Genomic DNA, 24,413 nt, shown 5'->3' with positions numbered 1-24,413 from the left:
CACAAAGGCTAATAGTAGTTGTAACTAATTCTACTTTTTGCAGACAGTAATACTAGAGGTGTTAATTCTCATTTAATACAATGGAAGCCCTTCTATAATCTATGATTTTACTATCTAACCTGTAGTTACACCCAAGTATCTCCTAACTTTAGAGAAATATTACTTTCAAACAACAGTTCCTGTATTCCCAAAGTAAATGGCACACTGTAAGCTATTTAATATTAATTTAGCAGATGCATGTGAGGGAATTGCATTAGCTGTCTGGTAACTGCAAGATTCTTAGTTAGAAAAATGCTGAAACCAGACTTAAGTCGACCTGAAAGTACAGTTAAATACTCTCCTTTTTCCCCTATCAGCAGTGCTTGCTGAAGTTGGTACCCTTTTCATCACCTTCCATATTGCTACAACCACAAACAGACAGAAAACAATCACCAGAAATTCAGGTTCTGAGAAATTCCAGACTTGCTTTGTTCAACAGCAGCGTGTTCTCCCCCCTACTTGCAACACCTACAAAGTCAGTTCACTAAGCTCCCCCTTCCATAGACCAATCAAAAACAGTATCACCTTAAGAAGTAATTCAACCGCTTAGAAGTACAAACTAAATTATGACACATTTACCTCCAGGACACTTCCTAAGTTTTAACAAGAACCAGTTTCAAACTATGAAGCTTGCTTTTATTAATTTTTTTTTGTTGTTTTTTAAACTATCTATAAGGAAAAAAAAAATATATATATATCTGTAGAATAAATACTGAAAGGCTGGCCTGAAATTAACATGATAACATAAGCACAGGTACTTGGCATAATCTGTATTAGATAGGACTGGTGCAGAAACAAATTCAATCCAAAGAGTATGACACCGCATACAAGTAAGCCGTGTAAGCCAAGGGAGAACAATGAGGAAATTACATTATTAAAAGTTTTTATTTAGGTTTGGTCAGTACAGGTAAGATAATATTGGAGTCACAGAGCAATATGCATAAACAGGATACAACAGTTCTTAAAAACTGAGTAACTATGCACACAATTCATAAACATTCGGTCACCTAAGGAGAAAATGCACAGATGTATGGTGGGAAAAACTGTAATTAACACTGAAACTACTAAGGGACTCCTTCAGCAAGTCCATCTTTTAGTGATAAAACTACTGTACTGGGCAAACTTGGCAGTCATAAACCCACAGCTATTATGACAAATCTCGAAGGTGGTGTTAAGTATAACAGTATGAGTAAGAATGCCCTTACACAGCACAGGTTCTAGATATACACAGATTTGTACAGACATCATTTATGTTATACTTTATGGAAATAATTTCCATTTCAACTTCACATTAACTCATATAAAAATAACTTGAGCTACACAAATGTCCTTTTAGCAACATTCAACGTAATTAACTGTTAAAATTCCCAAAGTGGCAGAGGTATCGAAGCAAAAAGAAATCCACAAAAAGGCAAAAATTGTGACAAGTATGCACTAATTTAAACGGCTTCTGAACAGTATCCTCTCCCAATTTAAATGACACTGTATAAAAATGCTGCAGAAAAAATGTTACAAAACTGAACCCTGCACATTTACATTGGAGTCCAAACCATTCTGGACATGCCGAGAACCCGTAGTTCTGTTACCTTTCACGCTTACTGTTTTCTCCTCTTGAGGATCATGATTGGAGTCTGTGTCATTTGAATGGTGAGTGAGAGAGTTTTCACTGCCAGTGGGAGAGTCTACACTTTCATACCCAGTACTGAGTTGGTTTATGTAGCTACCACCTCCTCTACCAGTTCTATCTTCAGAGTGGTTGGACAGCTTATTACCATTCCCTGGAGAAGCCGGGAAGTCATCTTCCGCGCTGCTACCCTCCCTATAAAATCCAGGCCCAGACGTCCGCTGATGGGAGGAGCTACCATTGCTTGGTCCGTTAGCCAGACGGCTGCAGTCTTTCCCCACAGCCTCTCCCTGGTCTGTAGGCTCAGAAGATGGAGTCCTGCTGGTACCTGGGTTGGAGGCCTGGGACTGCTGCTGCTGGTACTGCGCCAACTGCTGGCGAGTCTCCTTCAACTGCTGCTGAAGCACTAGAATGGTACTCTGCATACCCTCTACCTCCTCATCAAGCTGGATGATGAAGTCATTCAATTCTAAACAAAGAAAACACATGTGTTGCAAATACTTAATAACCCACATACAGCTTGAACGTCAGACAAGAAAATTTAAATCCTGTAGCAATATTTTATGCTGAAGTTACTCAACCAACTTTTTCAATCATTAGATATGCACACCATTTTGATATTCTGCCTCTGAAGGAGATGTTAAACTATCAGCTATACTTTTTATGTTTATGACTTTGGATATATGAGAAGAAATTCATTTCTGGACAAGAAGATGCACGGAAAGCAGCTCAATTCCAATAATTCATATTTTGCAAATAGATTCTAACATATCTGCTTTTACTGAAGTGCAGGGCATTGCAGAAATACTGTAAAGGTGACCATAAAAAGCTTATCTGCATGGGATAAGTTCTGAATAATCACAAAAACCTACCCAGTGACAAAAGAATTGTAGTCACATTTCAGGGAAACATCAGCTCCGGCTGCTTATAATACATTTAATCCTGTGTAACATGACACAAACAGGGAGGGTAAAACTTCTGTTGAATTTATTATCAACAAAAGTTCATTCCACAAAGTTCTTATGTACAGAAGAAAAAAATCTTTTACAACTGGGGCTGCATTTTGGACCATAAAGAATTTGACCTGAAAGATAAACATGGCAGCCTGAATTCAACTGCACATTAACGAAACTGAGCAAGTAACATGCAAACTGCTTATTGTTGTAAAAAATCAAAATTAAATGCCAGTTAGCATGGAAAAAAATCACTAAGAAAATATCAGGATTATCATAGTCATTGTTCATATGAGGAAGAAGTTGGGGCCTAAAAACATAGTAGTTCTGCAGCTTACTTTACTACACTGCACTCAAGAGCAGAAATCATTAAAGAAATGTCTACTTTGCTTTGGTTATGAACTAGGTAAGGTACTTCATTTTAGTTTATAAACAGTAGTTACTAAGGCTACTTGCTACTAAAAAACACCATACCCTTAAAAAAAAATAACAAGATATATTAGACAAATGCCAAATCATGTCCATGCTACCTTACAGACACCAGGTGTGAAACAAAGATACCTGGGTTTAATTAATTAGCTCGTCTCAAGATTTAAGTGTACTAATCAGATCATCTATTGTCTAATCTACCTGACTACAAGTACTTTCATCAAGCATCTCAAAGAACACAGAATGTGGGCTGAATTTTCTGCTGAAGATTTTCAAAATTTGCATTTCCCTGCCATTTAAAACATACAAGATGCCAGAGTTTACAGCTAATTCTAATTTACATTCACAACGCTGTAAAATTTGGATCATGAGTACAATAATGGAACATTTTAATTAATCTCAGCTGCTTAATAAAAAACTGCATTTTTATTCTTCTTACATTCTCCCCCCTCCCCCCCCTTCAAGTAATTCCCAAATGAGTCAGTTCACAACCTTTCTGTTTTTTCAATGCATGCTTACCTTAATATCCCATGTTAAATAGCAAGACCTACAAAGTCTAGTAGTTTTACGTTCAAATCCCACATTACAAGGAGCTGCAAATCCCACCAGTAGTCCAAAATTTAACCTCTGTTCTATTTTTTGGTGGCATTTTTTTTTTTTTAAGGCTACCAGTAGAGACTTAAGACAGTCACGTTTTACTTGGTATTGCCCTTTAACTCTGGCAAAGACTTAAAAAAATACCCATATCATCAGAATATTAAGCTAGCAGAAGTGCAAGGCAACTTCCATTTTCTTAAGAAAATCCCTTACCATCCTGACTGCTTTTAAGTTCCTCACTATATTTCTTCTGTAAAGCCAACTCTGCCTCAAGCTGTGCAATACGTCCTTGGGACAGCTGCCTTCCAAGCTCTTGATTCTCCTGGATAAGCATTCGACACTTCGCCATTAACTTTTTGCCTGTTTGGCTGCAAAGGAAAGAACCAATCTATCACAAATTGAAGACAAAACCTTCTGTAACCTTCCTCAATCACAATTACAGACAAAAAGGAGATACAATTTCTGCATGTCACAATTCATGGAACATTATGTCTCAACATAATTGTCATAGCAGAAAATCTCCCTATATTACCGCATGCTGTTCCAGCGTCAGTTGATCTTCTGTTGATGTCCCATAAAGCAGAAGGCAAGTTTTATTACTGCAAACATGAACAAGCATCGTTCTTTTTTTGATACCAGAAACTGGATTACCAGCCCGCACAATCTTGCATGTGCTAATTCTCAGCTGAGTTAAGTGATTAAGGATGTGCCTTGCAATTTTAAAGATTAATTACTGCATTCAAAGTGCATACACTAAACTATTAACAAAAGCCTTTTTCCTTTATCACATGAGTAAAACTAAGAACAAAGTTGGGGCAAAATATTAAGAAAATGATCATTATGTTTATAGTGACATCCATTTTTCCTCTGAGAGGTTAGGACATTCTTCTGAATACTGAAGAGTTGCATGTCTACTTTTCAACTCAATTTGTATATCTGACAGCAGTGTACAGTAATTCCTATAATCAGCTTTTGCTCAGCACATCTTAGATGATGAGGAGAAAGTAAAATGCAGTTAAAAGTTGGCAGGAAATTAAGGAAGCAGTAACACCCATTTAGAATGACAAGTTCAGATCATAAATGTTTTAGAATACCCAGTTTCTTTGAGAAGTGGGCAGAAAAAAGTACTCTGAGCTGTCAAGATTTTCTCTGCTAAATAGGTAACATCACATCATTAATCATGACGAATAAAACTGTACTGTTAAGCATTATAGGAAGTAGTATGCAAATTAATATATAGGCAATGTGGCCGACTCCATAAAAGAGGAAGAGTTCAAAAGTCCTTCAAACTGTCTGCCAAACTCACAATAGTGTCCACAATCAGTTCTTTTACAAGGCTCAGCAACACAATGTAAATCTGTCTTCCTACAGAAGCATAAGCCCTGTAGCAAAAAAAAAATATAAAACTATAAACCATGAACAGGTTTGTTGTGAATTCAAGGGCAGGATTTGCATTACTATCCAAGAGCAAGAGGGTCATTTAAGTTTTAAGTGACAAAGAAAGAAATTTTGAGGATTAAAAAAAACAATAAGAAACTTCCACTACTGTGATTCACAGCCATATTCTCTTTCTCTCCTGCAACCAACACAAGCAACAAAAAGAATTGTAAATAGTAATTTTCTTATCAACTACCTTTCAAACATTAAAGCCTTAAACAATTTTAAGCTCTGCAAACTCTGCCTCACAGAACATTTTCCAACTGACTCTCCCAAATCTCAGATGGGCTGCTCCAGAAGAAATCTGGCTGCAAAAGGTCCTGGAAGCCTGCAATTCTGCTAAAGGCAGCAACCTGTTTTCTTTCTTGATGTGATGTCCAATGTCAGGTCCTTGAAGTTTAAACTGTGTTGAGCTATAATACAATCCATGTAACACAAGATGCAAGTTTTCTTAGAGATGTTCATTCTGCGCAAAGAAGCAGGACCACTTTGGAGATGACCAATGTGATGCAACCCCAAAAGCTTTTCGGCAGATGTGCATTGATTTTTAGGCATTTGCAAATCCTTGTCACTGTATTCATCATTCACTGCAAGTTTAAGGAGTTCACAGTGCTGAAGTCATTTACTGTTTTTTCTCTCCACAAAACAATGTCACCTGCAGAATTAGAAGTACCAGGTAGCCGGACATTGGGACAGGTTTAAAAATCTCATCAGTTCCTTCATGTAATTCCTGCCAAAATGTAAAGTATTTATTACCTGTATAGAAATTTGCATAGTTACCTATAATGCTATTTCTTTCCATCAAGTTTTTTTCCAGATGTTCTGAGTTAGCATGGCACCAAGTAGCCTTCCCTTGCAATTTACATAGAATACAACACATGCAAGAATATCAAATCCAGTAACTATGAAAAGTAATTCCTACTAGCTTTAAAACTAAAACTTGGCATTGTTTCCACAAATCCACTTGAACATACACACAACAAAACCTGGAAGAATTAAGTGGTTAAGTTTCAGAAAGCTAGTGCTCTTTGTATTAAGCTTTTTGCAATTGATATTACTGGTTTTTAATTCAAGTGTACGTTGTACGTATAATGACATTACAAATAGCTTAACATAACCGTTCCCTCAATCAGATGCTCTTCTATTTCTCTCCCTAGGCATTAGCAAGGATTATACTGTACACTTTTATCTTTGGTTAAGGTCTAGAACTAATACTGCTTAGTGTTGCAGTCAGCATATTTTCTTAAGAACACACAAAGCTGTTGATGTGAATAGAAGCATCAGCTCTTTTAAATACCAAGTCAGATACCATGTAATAAGAGTGGTTGCATACAAGGAAGGAGAATTAAAACCAAGAGGGGGGGAAAAGGGCAAAGAATTAAAAATTCTATAGATGCTTTACATGATTTAATCATTTCTTTGCCCTTTCAGAAAAAAAAAAAAATCAATAAAATCATGACCAGTTATGCAGATAGCTTCAGTTCTATACCAGGAAATAAAATCTCTCTCTCTCTACTCCAACTATTGCATATTTAATTATGCACATTCACACCACTGTGACTTAAAATTATATGATGCATATTAAAGCACAATGTAGCTACGGAAGTGACAAAAAAAAAACTGATACCTTCCTTATCAGGAAACTGGTAATAGTTACTTCTGTCTCAGTTGTGTCTCACTTAAAGACTCTGAGAACTTGAGGAAACCCATCAAGCTGTACTTAATGGTATTTGAATCATTTCTGAACCCCAAGTAAAACAAGCAATCTACATGGCACGACTCTATCAGCACATTATAATAAGCTTTACAAATGCCTTGGCGACACATTAACAGTTTATTAACGCAAGTCTTACCTCTGTTTTGATGCTAGATCATTAAAATCTTAGACTCTGCTATAGCAAAATAATCCCAGATGAATCACTTAAAGTTTTCCTAGATGTTTTTCTTTGCTGTTAAATCATTACTCATGCAAAAAAATAAATCTGCGTAAGTACACTAATCTTCAATCCCATATTAATCCGTCAAATGCACAGGTGATAATTTTAAGTTAAAAATATGTAACATTACCTTAGTTAAAATCATTGAAAGAGAATACATCACCTTCTGTGACAGCTGAATCTTTTTTAACTTAAAACTGCATTTTTCTAGAATCAGACAGTCATAAAATATCATCCAACTGACGTGAAAAATCAAAACCTTAAGTTTACTAGAGCTCAATTTGCCAAGATAAAAAATAAATATACAAATGCTATATCAAATCTGAATTTCACTTTACACACCTCAGATCTGCACTCCCAGCTGTCCCCTGTTGCTACTCTTACAAATAACTTGGGACAACAGAACAGAAGCATCAATAGAGTAGCAAAGGTTCCTTCACTGATTCCACCGAGGAAAATGCATGCATTTAACTTCTTGTGCTTTGTTAAAATCGTGTCTTTTTTTTTTTTTTAATTCAGAGAACGAGACAATGCAGAAACAACAACCTGGTTGATTCTCGTTCGTCCCAGGAGTTTCACAGTACAACAATATAACCAATAGTGTTCCTTGAACTATATATTACAACTATTTCAAGGCACATTTTATATAGAAGTGCAATACAAAAAAAACAGGTGTACAAAGGAATAAAAACACCCCACCAACACTGAAGACAGCTGTCATTGTGTGCCTTCCATATAGAGCATTTGAGATCAGTTAATATAGAAGATCAAAAAAATCTCATTTCTGCATGAAAACATGCAGTGTAATACTTATCACAACTAGTTTTTCTTATACACGCTAGTTGTGATCAAATATATACTGTTTCCAACAACTTTAAACCTGCAATTAGATAGAACGTACGTTCTTGTACAGTCCTAATTTTGAGGCGTCCACAGCATTACCAACCATCCAGAACAGTTCATTATTTAGCAACATTGACTTAAGGCTCCGTCAGGTGTTACAGAGCCCAAATGCTTAACAGTCAAATGTGTACACTACCACTGACGTGATATCAAATAGCACTCTCGTGGCTATTCAAAACTGGTTAGCAAGTAAACTCTTTAATGCAAAATTCACCTCATTGAGTTTTGACCCAGCAGTTCAGTGAACCAAGCAGGAAGTCCACAGTCTTATTGGAAAACTGACTTAGTGTCTCTAAGTCACTAGGCTCAAGGTTAAGAGCGAAGCATATTCCACTTCTACATTTTACGGGAATTTTGCATGTTCAATTCATGATTTATAATCTCTAGGTTCTTTCCTCCAAACTGTCTGTAGACACAGTGTGCCACAGACTTAAGACTTCTGTTTTTCCCTCTATTTTCTTCAAATAGAACAATTTTGCAAATGTCTACGTGTTCTAGAAAATATATTTTTTTTCGGAGATGGTAATTTCTTCGGAATAGTCCGACGCCGTCAGGCCTCTGAAGCAAAGGGGGAGAAAAAAGCTGAAACACAAGGTTCATCTGGTAAGTTTTACATTAAGCATTACAAGCTGGACAGTATAAGAATGTGGCTTTTGCCTCAAAACGTCTGAGTCTTGGTGTGGAAACGAGTACTTGGCTGTCCCACCATAGCATTCTCGTAGTGGGACTGTCAGGGAAGTCTTGACTGGGGAGTATTTGTTTTGTTTACCTATCAGGCGTAAATTTCCAGGCACTCAGTTCATTTTGGGCTTGTTCCAGTTTGTCTTTAGTCTGTTCCAGTTCACCTTTCATTTTTAGGAAAAACAAGTTGATGGCTGGGTCCACCATTGTTGATCGCAGTTGGGCAACACTAGGCTGCTGGACTTGCTTGAGGTACTGAATCTGATTCTGCACAAAATAAGAAAAGAGATTTATTTATACATAATACATTTATGATCATTTAGACAGGATTAAAAATAGTTACTCCAAAGATGATTGAAGAAACTCGCCTTCTTACAACATTCTAACCTGTTAAGGACAGGATAAAGATAACTTCTGCCCACCTGTGCCCTTATCAATAAGCACGTTCACCCAATCTCCCAATCAAGCCGAGACCTCCAAAGCTACTTTCAAGGCTGATCTATTTTGTTTCAAGCTGTTTTTTATATGTCAGTCAACATTTGCCTGAACTACTGGAACACTGTAGTTCTCCCTTTCTTTTAAAACTGCTTATACGCTTTCAAAGAAAAAATACTCATACTCATACAAATAGTTGCCTGCTTAGAACAGATGACTTGATATCCATATAACTTCAAAGAAAGTTATTCCAGAGCACCGAGGTTACTGTTGGTAACATCTTTACATAGCCACTATAAGGCATTTCTAGATGACTGTGTTTTTATAAGGGTGGTAACTACACTGCAAGTTGCCACCTTTTCTTCTTGTTTTTGAAGTGGCTCATTTAGAGCCACTCAGATCAATTAAGTAAGTTTAGAGTGACCTGATTCCCTTGCAGGAAGCAAAACCCCAGGAGCAGTCTTATATTTACTCCTGACATTTTGATAATTTCTGTTGAATACAGTGCAATTACTTAACAAAACTTCATTATACTTGATTAATGTATTTTTTGAAATTTTATTAAATCTTCTTTCAGCTAAATAAGTAAAATCATTTTGGCCTGCATAGAAACTATTCACTCTTAAGTTCAGTTTATGACGCTCATCTCACACATTTCTTGGTCACCTAGAGGTACGTTTACACAAGAATAAGAAAACATTAATTCAAAGTCTGGGGTTTTGTCTTCTGCTGCACACAAATCTTCTCATCAGGTCGACAGCAGTAGTTAAAATGAGCAACAGTACAAGCCATTATCAGCAAAATCAAGGGAAAGAGTTAAGCTGCCCCCCACTCATCACTTTGCTTAGAACACAGCACAGTCAATAGCAGTCAGCTTAACCACTTCCATGGAAAGCTTTCACACAGCAACAGTGAAAAGAAAAGTGTTAAGTATAAACATATTGTTTAATTTACCAAAAAAGTGTAGTAGTGACTTCAGAGTGACTTAAGAGATTTAGGAAGATGTGGTTTAACTTATGTATCAAAGAGTACTAATACTTGGATTCTTTTTCAAATATATGTGATTCTAAAGCTACTGAAATGGATTAAATACTTTAAACTGATGCCATATTCATTCAGTACAATAAAAATATAAATATTTAGCTACTCAGGAAAAACAAAAAACATTTGAAATAATAGAACTTTTTAAAAACAATTTTAAGTAGATAAACTTCCATGTGTCCAGAAATAGAAAGGGAGTAAAGCACCAAGTAAAAAAAATACTTTCAAGAAATAGAGCAGGCAATAATCCATCCATATAGACATTACTTATAAAAAAAGAAGCCCCAACTAAGATTATCCTAACATTTCTTGTATAGAATTGCATCCCCCACAGAAATTTCACCTCACTGAATGCACAAAGTTTGCTCATTTAGTAAACTACTTAACTTACTGTTATCAGAGAATCATAGAATGGCCTGGGTTTAAAATGACTACAACGATCATGTAGTTTCAACTCTCCCTGAAACGCGCAGGGTCACCAACTACCAGACCAAGCTGCCCAGAGCCACATCCAGCCTGGCCTTGAATGCCTCCAGGGATGGGGCATCCACAACCTCCTTGGGCAACCTGTTCCAGTGCATCGCCACCCTCTGTGAGAAAAAACTTCCTCCTAATATCTAACCTAAACCTCCTGTCTCAGTTTAAAACTCAGAAGACTGAGAGAGGACCTGATCCAGGTCTATAAATATCTGAAGTGCGGCAGGCAAAATGGCGAGGCCGCTCTTTTCAGCAGTGTGTGGAGACAGGACAAGGGGAAATGGCCAGAAACTGGAGCATAGAAAGTTCTGCACAAATGTGCACAAGAACTTCTTTATGATGAAGGTGATGGAGCACTGGAACAGGCTGCCCAGGGGGGTTGTGGAGTCTCCTTCTCTGGAGATATTCAAGATGGTTGGACGCCTACCTGTGTGACCGGGTGTAGGGAACCTGCTTTGGCAGGGGGCTGGACTTGATCTCTGGAGGTCCCTTCCAACCTCTACAATTCTATGACTCTTCAAAGAAAGACACTCCTCCAGCTGGCAACAATGTCCCATAATACCATTGTTTGCAATCCATTTCTAGAAAGGCATCACTGAGGGGAAAAATATTTCCTCTTCCTTACCCAGACCTAGCTCCTACCCTCTTCTAATGCCAGATTCCCTAGAATTCCCTAGAATGTCTACTCCCTCCCCAAACTTAAATTATTTATTCCTCCAGTTTCCTCCATATGTCCACAACTGCTTTCTCCAGTTGTAACTCCAACACAAAGTTATTACCAAAAGTCTATAAGGTGAACAAATAGGGATGAATTTTCACAGGCAGAATCAGTATACTACAGTACAATCTTCCTGTTTGCTCTAACCCAAGGAGTACTTCAGCATTCTCTTTTCATGGAGGACACTAAGCTAAATGCATTTTAGTTATGGGTGGACTTTTGTTGTTTTATTTGTTTGCTTGTTTAAGACTCTGCTTCTCACTTTCTTGGAAACAGTTGAAGCCCTTCAGCAAGGTTGTCCAAAGACGTCCAACAAAGAACAGACACTCTGACATGAAGAACTTGAACAGAAAGCAAGTGTTTGACAAGAAGCACAAGTCATCTAAGTAAGCATGAGTATGAATACTTTGTGTAAGGAAGAAGTGGAAAGGAGAGAACATGATAATGAAGAAAAACCAACAGATTTGTAACCTAAATCACAATAAAATTAGTAATAAATACTTTCACAGTACTACAAATCCATCTGCACCTATAAGTCTACATTCATTATTGCTATGTGTACCACAGGAAGAACTACTGAGTAGCAAGCACTTCCTAGTGCCTGTCCACCACAGGAGCTAAGCAGCGGCTTGGGAGTGGGGTAAAGCCTTTCCCTAAAGTAACAGTCATCATTTCTGCTAAAAGTAAAGCTCTATGTAGAGACAATAGTAAATTCTTTACAATACTTTGCCTGTCCTTTCCTACCTCCCATTAGCAGCAATTTATTATTTTTTTCTGGGGGGGAGAGGGTAAGTAAAAAGCTGTGAACAATTGAGTATTTGAAATATTACATCCATAAACCACAAAGCAGTCCTTTAAGTAATCAATCTGAATTACACAAAGTAAGTTCCTACCTCATAAGAAATCCATATACTCTGCAACCAGACTTGGAACAGAGCACAACAGAGAAAGGAAGCACACAACTACCATCGTGTTCCTCTAATACTACAATCATAATTATTATTATTATAGTAAACAGTGATTGCTACTCGGACACACAAGCCTGCAAAGCTTCAAGAACACTTGTAGCTGGTGAAGTTTTTTTGGTGACTTTTATAAGCTAATGAGATTTTGCTGTGTTTTGTCATTAAAATTAAAGAAGGGTGAAAATTAAAAGAGAACCAAGACAGAGTCTGTCACATCCTATTTTAAAACACGACCAGTGAATTTTAAATAGTGAAGTGCTTTATGGCTTGGAAATCAGAAAAATCACTTATGTCTGTAAACTATTACTATATGAATATGGTGCAGTAAAGTATTTTACTTTTTCTCCATTTAAATTTGCAAGACTTGAATGTGCTAATTTTGCACAAATAAATCCTGTTCCACCAAATACATTAAAAAAAATACAACCATGAGGTATTACATAGCAAATAATTACCTGCAATTTTTAAGAAATTTCACAATGCAGACACTGAACATGTGATAGATAAGGTAACTCAGTGTCACGGGAATATATTTTGTATATAAATATGGATTTAAAAACAGTTAACTGCTAAAAATTAAGGAAGTTATTTTACGGATATGTTACTTGACATATTCATTTATGATATGGTGACTAGTTTATGTTCATTTATTTAATGATTTAGCAACTTATAGCTTAGCTTTACAGCTTACATTTAATGATTTATTTTGCTACTGTCACCTTCCAGGGAAAACAACATCTGATAACACAAGCCAAGAAATCCCCCAATGCTTCTTTGAACTGCACACGTTTGCCTCAGGCTACACTAGGAGGAACACTGCCAGCAGGTTGAAGGAGGCCATTCTCTCCCTCTACTCAGCACTGGTGAGACAACTGGAGCACTGGGTTCAGCTCTGCACTTCCCAATAAGAGATACAGGCCTACTAGGGTGAAGCCAATGGAGGGTTATACAAAGAACAAAATGAAGAGCTTGAAGCATCTGACATACAAGCAGAGGCTGAGAGATCCGGGACTGTTCAGCCTGGAGAAAAAAGGGCTGAGGGGGGATCTTACCAATGTGCATAAATACCTGGTGGGGGGAGTAAAGAAGGCGAAGCCAGGTTCTTCTCAGTGATGCCCACTGAAAGGACAGAAGGCAATGGGCACAAACTGAAATACAAGAAATTCCACTTGACTATAAGAAAATGCTTTATACTGTGAAAGTGGTTGAACAGTGGCACAGAGTGCCCTGAAAGACTGTAGAGTCGCCATTCCAAGAGGTACCGAAAACCTGACATAGCTCTTAGTAACCTGCATTGAGAAGGTGGTCTGGGCTAGACAACATCCACAAGTCCCTTTCAACTCCAGTGATATACGTATCTATATATTTGTTTATTTATTAACCATTGCAAAACAAGTTTCACTCTATCTGTTGCTTTCCAAACAAACACTTAGTACAGACTAACGTATGTTATCATGCAGTCTTGGGAAAGTAAAATATACAGGGCTAAGTCTTGTGCTACTTGCAATACCTGACAGCTCAGGGCTCCTACAGAAAAGAAGGAAGGCTAAAAGAAGGAAATAAAAGAAGAAAAGTGACAGAACTAGTTAATGGTTTTTCAGAGAGCTTATATTCTTCCTAAGAGAAGCTCTCATGAGTATGTTACAAAAACTAGAATTAAGAAGCTTTTTACAATCCCCTCTCAGGAACCGCCAGTTAAAGTAGCAGGTACAAATGAAGTTAAGAAGATAATCCAAAACCATTAGAAGTCCCAAAGTGGCAAAGGGCTGTATCAAGAAACCAAAACAAAATAAAAAAAACAACAGAAATAGAGGAGAGAGAAAAAGGACAATAACAACAAAGGCATTCAGTACAAAGAACATTAGAAATCCAAGAAGCAGATCTGACATTTCAGAAGGACTCTAACCACCGAATGGATGCAGAAGATAGTTATGTGAATACAGCATAGACACCAGCCTGAAAAACTCTAAATAAAACCCAATATACTGAATCTTATCCTCAAGTTTCAATTTCTTCCTGCATTCAGAGATAGTCAGAAGTAACATTTGTGGCATGTGTGTACAGTAAGCACTGCAATGCTCTTCCAAGCTTAACCGCTGCTGAAAATCAATCAAAATAGCCAATGTTAAAAAAAAAACCACATTACAAAACACTCTACAGAATGTTATTTGCTAATTTTGTGAAAGCTTAAGTACCCTGCCATTTTTTTAAGCACAGAAACTATAATGCTACTGATACATGAAAAGCACAGCATAAGTTCTCTTCATTAACTCCTGTAACAGCCTACAGCACCTCTTTCTAAATACTTACAGTACACTCTTGCATCTCCTGTTCTTTAGTTGCCAGCCTCATGACCAGAATATTTTCTCTTCGGGCAGATTCTTGCTGTTGTTGTTTGAGTTTCTCTTCAGATTCTCTCAATCCCGTCACATCGTTAGCTGATAAGATTAACAAAACAAAAAGCACAGGTTTTAAAGCATCCTTTCCCAAGCATGCTTTAAAAAATAAAAAAAAATTTAAAAAAAGCTGACAAATTCATAGGCAGCAAAAGAGTTAAATTAACCGTGATTATAAGCATGAGTCACAAAAAGATCAAAGTATCATTAAATGTTTGAAAAAAGCTTGACAAAATTCCATTTTAAATACACCCATCCTTCCTTATTACTAAACCTGAAAACATTCCCATGCTTTATACAGTAATTAACTTTTGATTAAACAACCGCTCCATCCTTCACCACTACTACCTGCACTATGGAAGTGGGGAAGCTGCACTCTCCTAACATTTATAACAGATTCCGTGTCTAGAATTGCACCATGTGTGATCAGTTCTCAAAGTGGTTTCAACACTCTGTGTGTTGACAGTAAGTAAGCGGAGAACTTCAGAGATGACCCATCAGTCACAAGTATGACTTCAAGTGTCACAAGTTAACGTGTGAAATATGGAAGAAAGCCACAGTTCCAAGCTGTCCAAACCGGAACATGTGCAAGAGGCCTGATACAAATAGAAAACATTTACTCTGCTACCTGTCAAATATAAAATGACTGAAAGCTGGAATAATTAAGGATGGAGCTTTTTGTGTGTTTTTCTTTTTTGTTGTAGACAACCACTAGACCTGCTTTAAGTATAAACTATAAACACCAGAACTTGCTTCAGATCTATTATTTCTAATTTGCTGTTGCTGTGCATAACACTACTAATTAACAAAGCACACAACAGCAGTAGACAGGAAATGTAACAAGAGAGGTAAGAGGGAACATCTGTCTGGAACACAAAAAACAAAAGGAGAAAAAAATCAAAAGAGACTCCTTCAAAATGACTGTCACCAATATTTTGGATATTGAGATTGATAAGGTGAACAGAAAACAGGAAGAGAGTCTCAGACTGCTCACATAACTTTTAGAATTGACTTCACACTGGTAAATCGGAGCACCTCCAGAAGGTATTCAGACCTTCTCTATTAAGAATAGGATGAAGTTTTCCCTTAGTCTCACTTTCAAAAGACTGAAAAGCAGCCCGAAGTTAAAGGACTACATAAAATCAACGTTCAAATTGTTAATTCAAACCAGTCAGATCAATAATCAGTTGGGTATTCATTTTAGATCTTCATCTCTAGGAACTATTCTCCCTCCCACGTGACTTACGATTGTGTAAGGGAATGCTGAAAGCACAAACATTCACAGTACTTTGATAGAGGAAAGCTTTTATTACTGCAACAATTCTGACAATAGAGGTATTTGTGGGGTTGTGTTTTTCTCCTCCTAAGAGTCCATGTTACTGACAGCCTCACAAATGCAAAAGCAGAATTTTGAGAAGTCATTTAAGATTGGCAAAGAAAAAGAAGTTGCCTGAAAAACTGAGGAAGCCTGAAAACTCCTACTGGGAAAAATAGGGATTTTGCTTAAAAAAAAAATAACATGACATAATACTTCTCATGAATATTCATTAATTTTTAAACAGTAGCATGACATTATTTGACCAACGTGCTTTACACAAACATTCAAAACATTGAGACAACTCACACATTGAAACTTTGCCAACTTACAATTAAGGTCTGTGTACTTGCCCTCCAAAGCTTGCACGTATGCTTCATACTGTTTCCACCTATTGCAGAAAGAGAAATATTTTTTTCTGAAGCTGTTTATTAACATCTAATTCCTAAACTCTTAACTTAAATATTTACAATAAAATCAGAAAATGTCCAGAGGTCATCACATAGTTGAATACAAAACCATTTTATTGAAAAATATAACTCCACTCTGCATTAGGAAAGGATAGAAAAGAAGTTCTTTGTTACTACTCAAAACTTATATCTTCAGAACTACTTAATATTTTTGACAAACACTAGAATCAAAGATTTATTACTCAGTTATCTTGTGCTAAGTACCCAAGAAGCCTTTCATTCTCAAAGCAGAACAATGCAAACAATCCTATAACATAAGCCATTACACAAGGATAACATGCAACTGTTACCAAGTAAACAGGAAAGCAAGTAGAAGTATATATCAATGGTACTCTACAGCCTGCAGTTTAGGTTAAGCAGTTATTCCAGTTCATTTAAAGCAAGACCATACTGGCAATATTTACTGAACAGCCAACCAATTAAATAACTCTTTGACATTATGCTGTTAAAGTGATCCACCCAGACTCAGAGAACTTCACACTGAGAAACAGCATTGCATTTGATATAAACCACCTGTATTTTGCATGAATTAATTACATGGAAGAATAAAAAAGCAAGCCTTTAAATACAGATGCAGCGTTACTTGGCTGAGTTATCTCTCACAGCCTGAAAATAACAGCTCTGTCAAAACTGTGATCTGTTGGGCTATACAAGGTGAGCAAAATCAAAGCCCTGAAACACACGTTAGGCAGATGTCACAGACCACAACCAAGAAGAAAATGTGTGGCCCGTGGTCACCACGCAAGTCAGAGCTGCCATCTCTAGGTCACCTCTCAGTAAGTCCTAGCATTTAAGCAACAACTCAATTCCTGGAAAAGAACACGGACTGTCATTAGAACATGCCATGGATTTTCCAAGTCACACGACTACCAACTCCTCCAGAAAAGTGACCTTCAAGACAAAGTTATTTATGCTTTGTCAAAACAGATGAAGCCTGGAGAATACTGCAGCAGCTCCTGTCCAAGTATGTTTAAGAATCTGTATAGAATAATCCTGTGATCATCTCACTGACAGAGAAAACTCCAGCCATCAAGTCATACTCCATCCAGTCACAAAGTTCAAAAACTGGAAGATTTCTGCTAAAGCAGCTTCAATGTTTGCACACAAACGTGGTCTCAGTAATTCTGGTTCAACTCCACATCTCAAACTCTATTCCAGCAATCAGGTTTTTACCTCCCTTCGGGCAAACCAAAAAGCTAATAATTACAAAGATCCAAAGCAGTTTTACCTCATACAATTAAGACCTCTTTTAAATCATTAAAACAGCCTACTAAGCTAAAAGCATCCAAACAGAAAATGAAATAACAAGCAGTTCATGGGCCCACACTGAAGGTGGATCAATTCAATCCAACTCAATTTGCAGTTGCAGCTCTTTAACTACAAAAATACCTGACACATTGCAGTAATTATCAAGACTTTTTCTTAAAGTCAAAATATTCACAAATCATGTTGACAAAGCATTTATTGAGAACATTTCAAAGCCATCCTGAAGGAAAAAAACAGCACTGAGCCTAAGCCATTCCAAAACTGGCTGTCTGTCACACTGAGTAGCAGTCAGTAAAAGCACTGTATTTCACCCACTGCTTGAGTAAATACAGATACTTCAACATCATACATACTGATCACTAAGCTAAACAACGCAAGGAAATCAGGTAAGAAGTTTTTTTAATCTATGAACTATGGAGTGCTTTGCTAACATGTTCCTGGCTCTTCCCCCGTTCCCAGATTGACAGGAGCTTCCATGTGCCTAACCTACTGAATGGGAGAAGAGGAAGATAAATGGATGATACCACAGCTGCAAGAAGGAAATGCCCCAAAAGCCAGACAAGTCCTGCTGCTCCTGCTCACTTTTAGTCAGTGGAAGCAGCAAACAAACCTCTATTAAAAGACAGGGATCTCTTGGAAAGAGTCCAGCAGAGGGCCACAAAGATGGTGAACGGCCTGGAGCATCTCCCCTATGAGGAGAGACTTAGGGAACTGGGTCTGTATAGCCTTGAAAAAAGAAGGCTGAGAGGGGACTTGATCCAGGTTTATAAATACCTGAGGTGTGGGAGCCATAGTGGTGAGTCTGGTCTCTTTTCAGTAGTGCGTGGGGACAGGACTAGGGGTAATGGGATGAAACTTCAGCATAGGAAGTTCTGCACAAATGTGCGGAAGAACTTCTTTACAGTGAGGGTGACGGAGCACTGGAACAGGCTGCCCAGGGAGGTGGTGGAGTCTCCTTCTCTGGAGATATTCAAGACCCGCCTGGACGCCTACCTGTGTGACATGGTGTAGGGAGCCTGCTTTGGCAGGAGGGTTGGACTCAATGATCTCTAGAGGTCCCTTCCAACCCCTACAATTCTGTGATTCTGTGATTACATGCTTTATGGAAAGTATTAGTGAGGTTTCAACACAACACAGCACATAAGAAGTGACAGAAAGCATTAGTATTTTCCACATATGCATTCTAGCAGCGCGACTTGAACAGCAATAACACATTAGCTCTAAGAACAAAACCATAGATGACATACACCATTATTTTAAAAGCATATGCCCCACTGAAACATAAGGGGGAAAAAAACTGCATTCTCCATCTTATTTTAAGATGACTTGGTAGGGGTCAGCACACTTCTCTATGCCTGAAGGCAGTGGAGGTACCTTTAATAAAAATGATACTTGCATAATGGCATTAAATTTTATTCCAACCTACAACTGAAGTTAGCAGTAAGTGCAGTAATTGTCAGCTTCACGTGAAGTCATAAACAAAATCGGCATTAGTGTAAATCCTTCACGTACATACCAAATCCAATTTTCAAGTGTTTGCAGGACTGCTGAATGCAAACAAAATGGACAATGGCCAGAAAGGCACTTAAATAAAGACAGTTACTCTCCCTAAAGCAATAAGGCCTTTCTGAGAACAGAAGTTGTTTCGTCTCCATTAAGATGATGACAGTAACAACACAGCTGTCATCAGTCCATTCCCTCCCATCTCTCATCCACTCAGTTTACTTGCTCACATACTTCAGCTCCTTGAGCAGATTCCACCATATTCTCCTTTTAATAAACAAGAGAAACCAACTTCTTCTATGGCAGAGAGTAACCAAGAACATCCCCAGAGAGAGATTTGAATATGGAAATTTCTGTTCAAGGTTCCCAAGGCCTAAACATTTTCTCTCACAGAGTGGTCAGGCACTGCAAGGGCTGCCCAGGAAGGTGCTGGAGTCACCATCCCTGGCAGTGTTCAAGAGGCATCTGGATGAAGAGCTATGAGATATGGTTTAGAGGCTTGTGGTAGCGACGGTAATGGGAGAACAGCTGGACTACATGATCTTATAGGTCCTTTCCAACTTCACGACTCTATGATTCTATATATTGCCGAATACCAAAGAAGCATTTTTCTGTGTGAACAGCTTACCCTTCACTACCAAAGAACAGATATCTGAGGAGATGAAGCCAGAGACCAGTTTGAAACATACAAAGAATGACAACACTGATCCCAGTGGAATAAATGTCACTCTGGTTGTAGCTAGCAGAAGCAGCACCAGCTGCACTGGACCTGTATCATTATGTTTCTATGTAATTTAGCCTTTTAAACCCATCCATGGAAGGGCAACATTTAGCCATCTCAGGAGACTGTTAATGCAAATAACTTACAACATACAAAAAGTCAAGAGCTAAAGCTTTTCAAAATGCACAAACTACTCCAGCAGATCAATGACCCACAGGTTACTAGTTCACTTAGATCCTTGTTTATCAATCAGGAAATTCAGGTGTACGGGCTCTGTATAACCATTGCTCCATCTGTTTCTTTCATCAAGTGGACTATACAATAGAATCATTGATTTGTTTTCCACAGCAACCCTTGATTTTCACTAAGACAAAAACATAGCTGGGCTCTTCTACATGCAAGTTCTATGTGCCAATCTTGTTTTTGACATTTTATTGTCAATACCTGAATGTGCTGAGAAGACAACAACTGCATGGAGCAGGAGAGTCTAAAACAAGTAGTTTACTTCTTGTGATGGTTAAAAATAACTTGCTATCTAGCAAGGAACATATGCAACCTTGACTTCTGAAGTCATAAGTGAAGACAAAACCAGCTCCTACTCACGGATTAGAAAACAATGCTCAGGACTTTGAGGGGAAACACTTTTTCCTGAAGGACACAAACTACATATAAAAATATTACTGAGTATGAAAGCATTAAAAGAAATGCACGGTGAAATGCTGGGTGTTTTCAGAACAAAAGTGCTGAAAACCATGGGAGAGGTAGGTGACAATGAAGTGTTGCCATAGGAAAAAACAACAAAGCGATGCTTTACCTTAGGATAAGTTCATCTCTAGGTAAAACCTTAAAATCTGCTTCACTAAGGCGAACCTGCAGAGCAAAAGGAGAAGCACAACTTACCAAGTGATCATGACTACTTGGGGGCGGGGGGGAGGTCACAAATATTTTTCAACATACCTTCTTTGGGAGAGGTTCTTCATTCGTCATTGTGAACTCTGAAGGGGGAAAAAGGAGTGTTAGTTTAGTTATTACTGTGTATGAAATACTCTGCAAGACACCTGTAGTTCTACTCTTAATTTCTCTTTCTGACATTAGATCACTGCAATGTTGGCTCCACACAACATAGAGCCAAAGCACAACCAAGACAAGTTTACTGTTGTCACTGAGATACAAAGTCAAGGGACTTCTTTAGAGGAGTTAGCCAAAGCTTTCCTTAGCATCTATAAATGCTACCAGTGATGTTTTCAACTTAACTAAGAACAAAACATCACAGAATCACAGAATGACCCGGGTTGGAAGGGACCTCAAGGATCATGTAGTTCCAACCCCCCTGCCTGGCAGGGCCACCAAACATACACATTTACTAGATCAGGTTGCCCAGGGCCCCGTCCAACCTGGCCTTGAACACCTCCAAGGACGGGGCATCCACAACCTCCCTGGGCAGCCTGTTCCAGGACCTAACCACTCTCCTAGTAAAGAACTTCCCCCTAACATCCAACCTAAATCTTCCCTCTTTCAACTTAAAACCATTTCCCCGTGTCCTGCTAAAAACATCAGACCTTGTTAATTTAAATAAATATAAGCAAAGTGGCATTTCCTGTGTGTCCAAAACTACTTAATGCAGTGTTCCACAAGGAAGGGGATAACATCAACTATAAAAGCAATTAACACTACTACTTCAGTACCATTTTAGAATAAAGCAAATTATTTCGAACATTACCTGTAAAGCTTGGGTCACATTATGTGCTTTCAACTCTTACTTTTAAGATTGTGATAAATAAATATTAAGCTTAATTGTGATATTGTGATAAATTAATATTAAGCTACAAACTTAATATTAAGTTAAAAGCCCTTGTGGTTATTTTTAGGGAAGGCAGTATGTCAGTTAATGGCTTGGCTAACTATCAAAATTCAATTCATCCTGTGTGTATGTACCATAACAGGACCACATTTGTGCTAAGTTAAATATTCACACTTCCTTGAGTTACTAGACACGCTTTCTTACCTGCAAATAGAGATTTATTTAAGTCAGACAACATTAAAAATCAAGCCCACAAAAACCCTTAGACAGGGCCTGGGTTCGAATCCCCCCTGTGGTGCAAGTGGTAGAAGTGCCGCTCTGCTACACAGAGGCTCGAATCCCGGGGGTTGGACTCGATGATCTCTAAGGTCCCTTCCAACCCGCACAAGACTATTAGCTATTACAGCATTAAAGCATATTTAACAAGGAAGCTGAACTTCTTTAGAGCCATGCATCTTTGCAATGTGCCTTCCATAGAAAGCTGCAAACAGTACTGAGATTTGACAAGTGTATAGAGCTGCTGCAACTCATGTCTACTCAAATTATGCAGCCAACTCCTCAGTCATGAACACAACTTGATGAAAACAATGCACTTCAATTCAAAGAACTGGTTTCAAAGGACTCACACGAAGCACCTTTGGTATATTCACAAAGGCACGCATGGAACTAATGGAACTTCTACAAATCCTAAGGGCCCCATTCCTGTCAATAACACAAATACACTCCAAATGAAGCACAACTGCCTCAGTTTACAGAAACCTACTAACTACCAACAAATACACAGAACTCCATTCAAATCAAGTTTCTTTTTCTTTCAAAGAAAACCCTAAGAAGACAGCAAGCAGTGCACACAGAGGAAACAGATTCTAAGCCCTTCATAAAATAGAAACTGACATCAGAACCTGTGGGAATGGCTCTAAAAACACGTAGTAAAAGCATCTCACTGATGAATGGCAGCTTCCTGTTCCTAGCCCTCATGGTGATCTCTAAGTTCCCTTCCGACCCTCACGAGACTATGATACTATGATACGATGATGGCAGAACTGAAGTGCTTCCCCAAGATAAAGCCCTCTCCTCCCCACTCCTCAGTGCTTTAACTTCTGGCACAGCTCCTGCTTCACTTAACACGTACCTTGAATATATATCCAAGAGGCTAAATATGAACTTGATGGTGCTCAACTCACTCATTCAAACTAACACAGAATAACTTAGAGATTGGAAAAAGAATGCTAGTGAGCCCTGTACTTAAGTCGCCTACTTAAATCCTCCTTAAAACATTTAGGAATCTTTTACTGCTTCCGTATTCACAAGTTCCAGCCTTGAAAACTTCAGCACCACTGAAATCCTTGACAGAGAGAAACACAATTTCCTGTGTCCAAGAGAACTACAATTACAGCTAAAAAAAGAAAACTACATTGACAGCAAAGCTAACTCTTGCCATCTGTTGAAGATCCTTCAACAGCAGCGAGGAAGATGGATGCTACAGGCCACTGCATTGCACAAGGCAGCCTTACTATCACTTGTTATCATTTGCAGCGGATAGACATAAAAAAAACACCGCCACAAAATAAAGTTTACTAAAAGAATTCAGTAAGTTACCTCAGAAAACTTAGGTTGAATACATACACAGATAGATAACAGCATATGTGAATTTCACCTCCCAATTCCCATGCAAGCATTCACTCTAAACTCAACTCATTTAAACAGAACAAGGAAGTCAAGAAGTAGTTAAGCACAGATATGAGCGAGCTGCTGCTTCCCTACTCGTGCTTTAACTAACTGCCAGTTCCTTTAATGATACGTAAATAAGCGTTGTGGGGAAATCCCTAAAAAAGCATCTAGGCTTCCGCGAGAAGGGGAAAAAGGTACCCCCCCCATCCACACACACACGTACATACACACACACTTCACGCTCGGCCGCGGGCTGATTTCACACCGCCTCGGCTCCCGCCCCCTCCCCTCCGTTCCAGCCCCACCTTATGCGCCGAACCCCGCGGCCCGTGCCCGCCGCAGCCGCTCACCCCTCACACCCCGCGGCCCCCCCGGCCCGTGGCGGTTCTTCCCACCCCCTCCCTCCTTCGAGGCGGACGGCGCCGGGGCGCGGCGCGGCCGAGTGTGGGGGAGGAGACTCCCCGCGGGCCGCCGGGCCTGGCACAAAATGGCTCTAGGCGCTTCCGCTCCCCTCCCGCCCGTGGTGAGGGCCGGACCGCCGGGTGCCCGCCGCCGCCCACGGTGAAACGGCGCCCGCTCTCCCGCTCACCTCCCGCCGGCGGTGCGTAGGCCCGCTCTCTCGGCAGCTCGCTCGATAGCCCGGGCCGGACCCGTCACATCGAGTGCCGAACGCCGCTCGCACCGGCCCGTCCGCCGCCTCCCTCGCCCGCCGCCGGCTCGGCCGGTTCCTCCGCTCCGCAGCCGGGGTCTCGGCCGCGTCCCCCCCAGCCGCGCGTCCCCGCGCGCCGCTCCCGCCCGCTCTTTATTTGCGGACTCTCTGCGCTACAAAATGGCGCCCAAGGAGGAAATGAGCGCCCGCCCGCTCCGCCCCGCGACACAGGGCGGCGGCTGCGCGCGCAACACGCGATGCGCGGCGGGAGCTGGAGCCGCCGCAGTGAGCGGGGAGGGGGGTTGTGCCGACCCCGATGGCGGAGCGGCCTCTTGGCGGGTCGGCCCGGCTGCTCAGAGGCTCCCCTGGGGAACTCGCCTCTCTC

At 39.4% G+C, this 24,413-nt stretch overlaps 1 protein-coding gene across 3 annotated transcripts; it reads right to left on the bottom strand.

Moving 5' to 3' along the window:
* Positions 1–905: 905 nt before the first annotated feature.
* WTAP (WT1 associated protein) lies at positions 906–24,254 on the bottom strand. 3 transcript variants are annotated; one of them, XR_001554106.2, is made up of 9 exons: positions 23,969–24,254; positions 20,865–20,902; positions 20,722–20,777; positions 16,280–16,338; positions 14,547–14,674; positions 8,689–8,867; positions 8,134–8,477; positions 3,856–4,010; positions 1,651–2,132 (listed from the first exon to the last, which is right to left on the bottom strand). XR_001554106.2 is itself a non-coding variant. In XM_015858043.2 (8 exons), exons 2-8 carry the CDS (start codon positions 20,892–20,894, stop codon positions 1,549–1,551), a joined length of 1,191 nt encoding a protein of 396 aa, XP_015713529.1. In that variant the 5' UTR covers positions 20,895–20,902; positions 23,969–24,244; the 3' UTR covers positions 906–1,548. The 3 variants fall into 3 exon arrangements, 2 of the variants coding, with proteins under 2 accessions (XP_015713529.1, XP_015713530.1); XM_015858043.2 differs by lacking the exon at positions 8,134–8,477 and having other exon boundaries at positions 906–2,132; positions 23,969–24,244; XM_015858044.1 differs by lacking the exons at positions 1,651–2,132; positions 3,856–4,010 and having other exon boundaries at positions 6,895–8,477.
* Positions 24,255–24,413: the final 159 nt, after the last annotated feature.

The sequence above is a fragment of the Coturnix japonica genome, chromosome 3 (genome assembly GCF_001577835.2).
Source record: "Coturnix japonica isolate 7356 chromosome 3, Coturnix japonica 2.1, whole genome shotgun sequence".
Lineage (NCBI taxonomy): Eukaryota > Metazoa > Chordata > Aves > Galliformes > Phasianidae > Coturnix > Coturnix japonica.
Note: the sequence above shows the minus strand (reverse complement) of the source record. Positions and strands in the feature narration are given on the sequence as shown.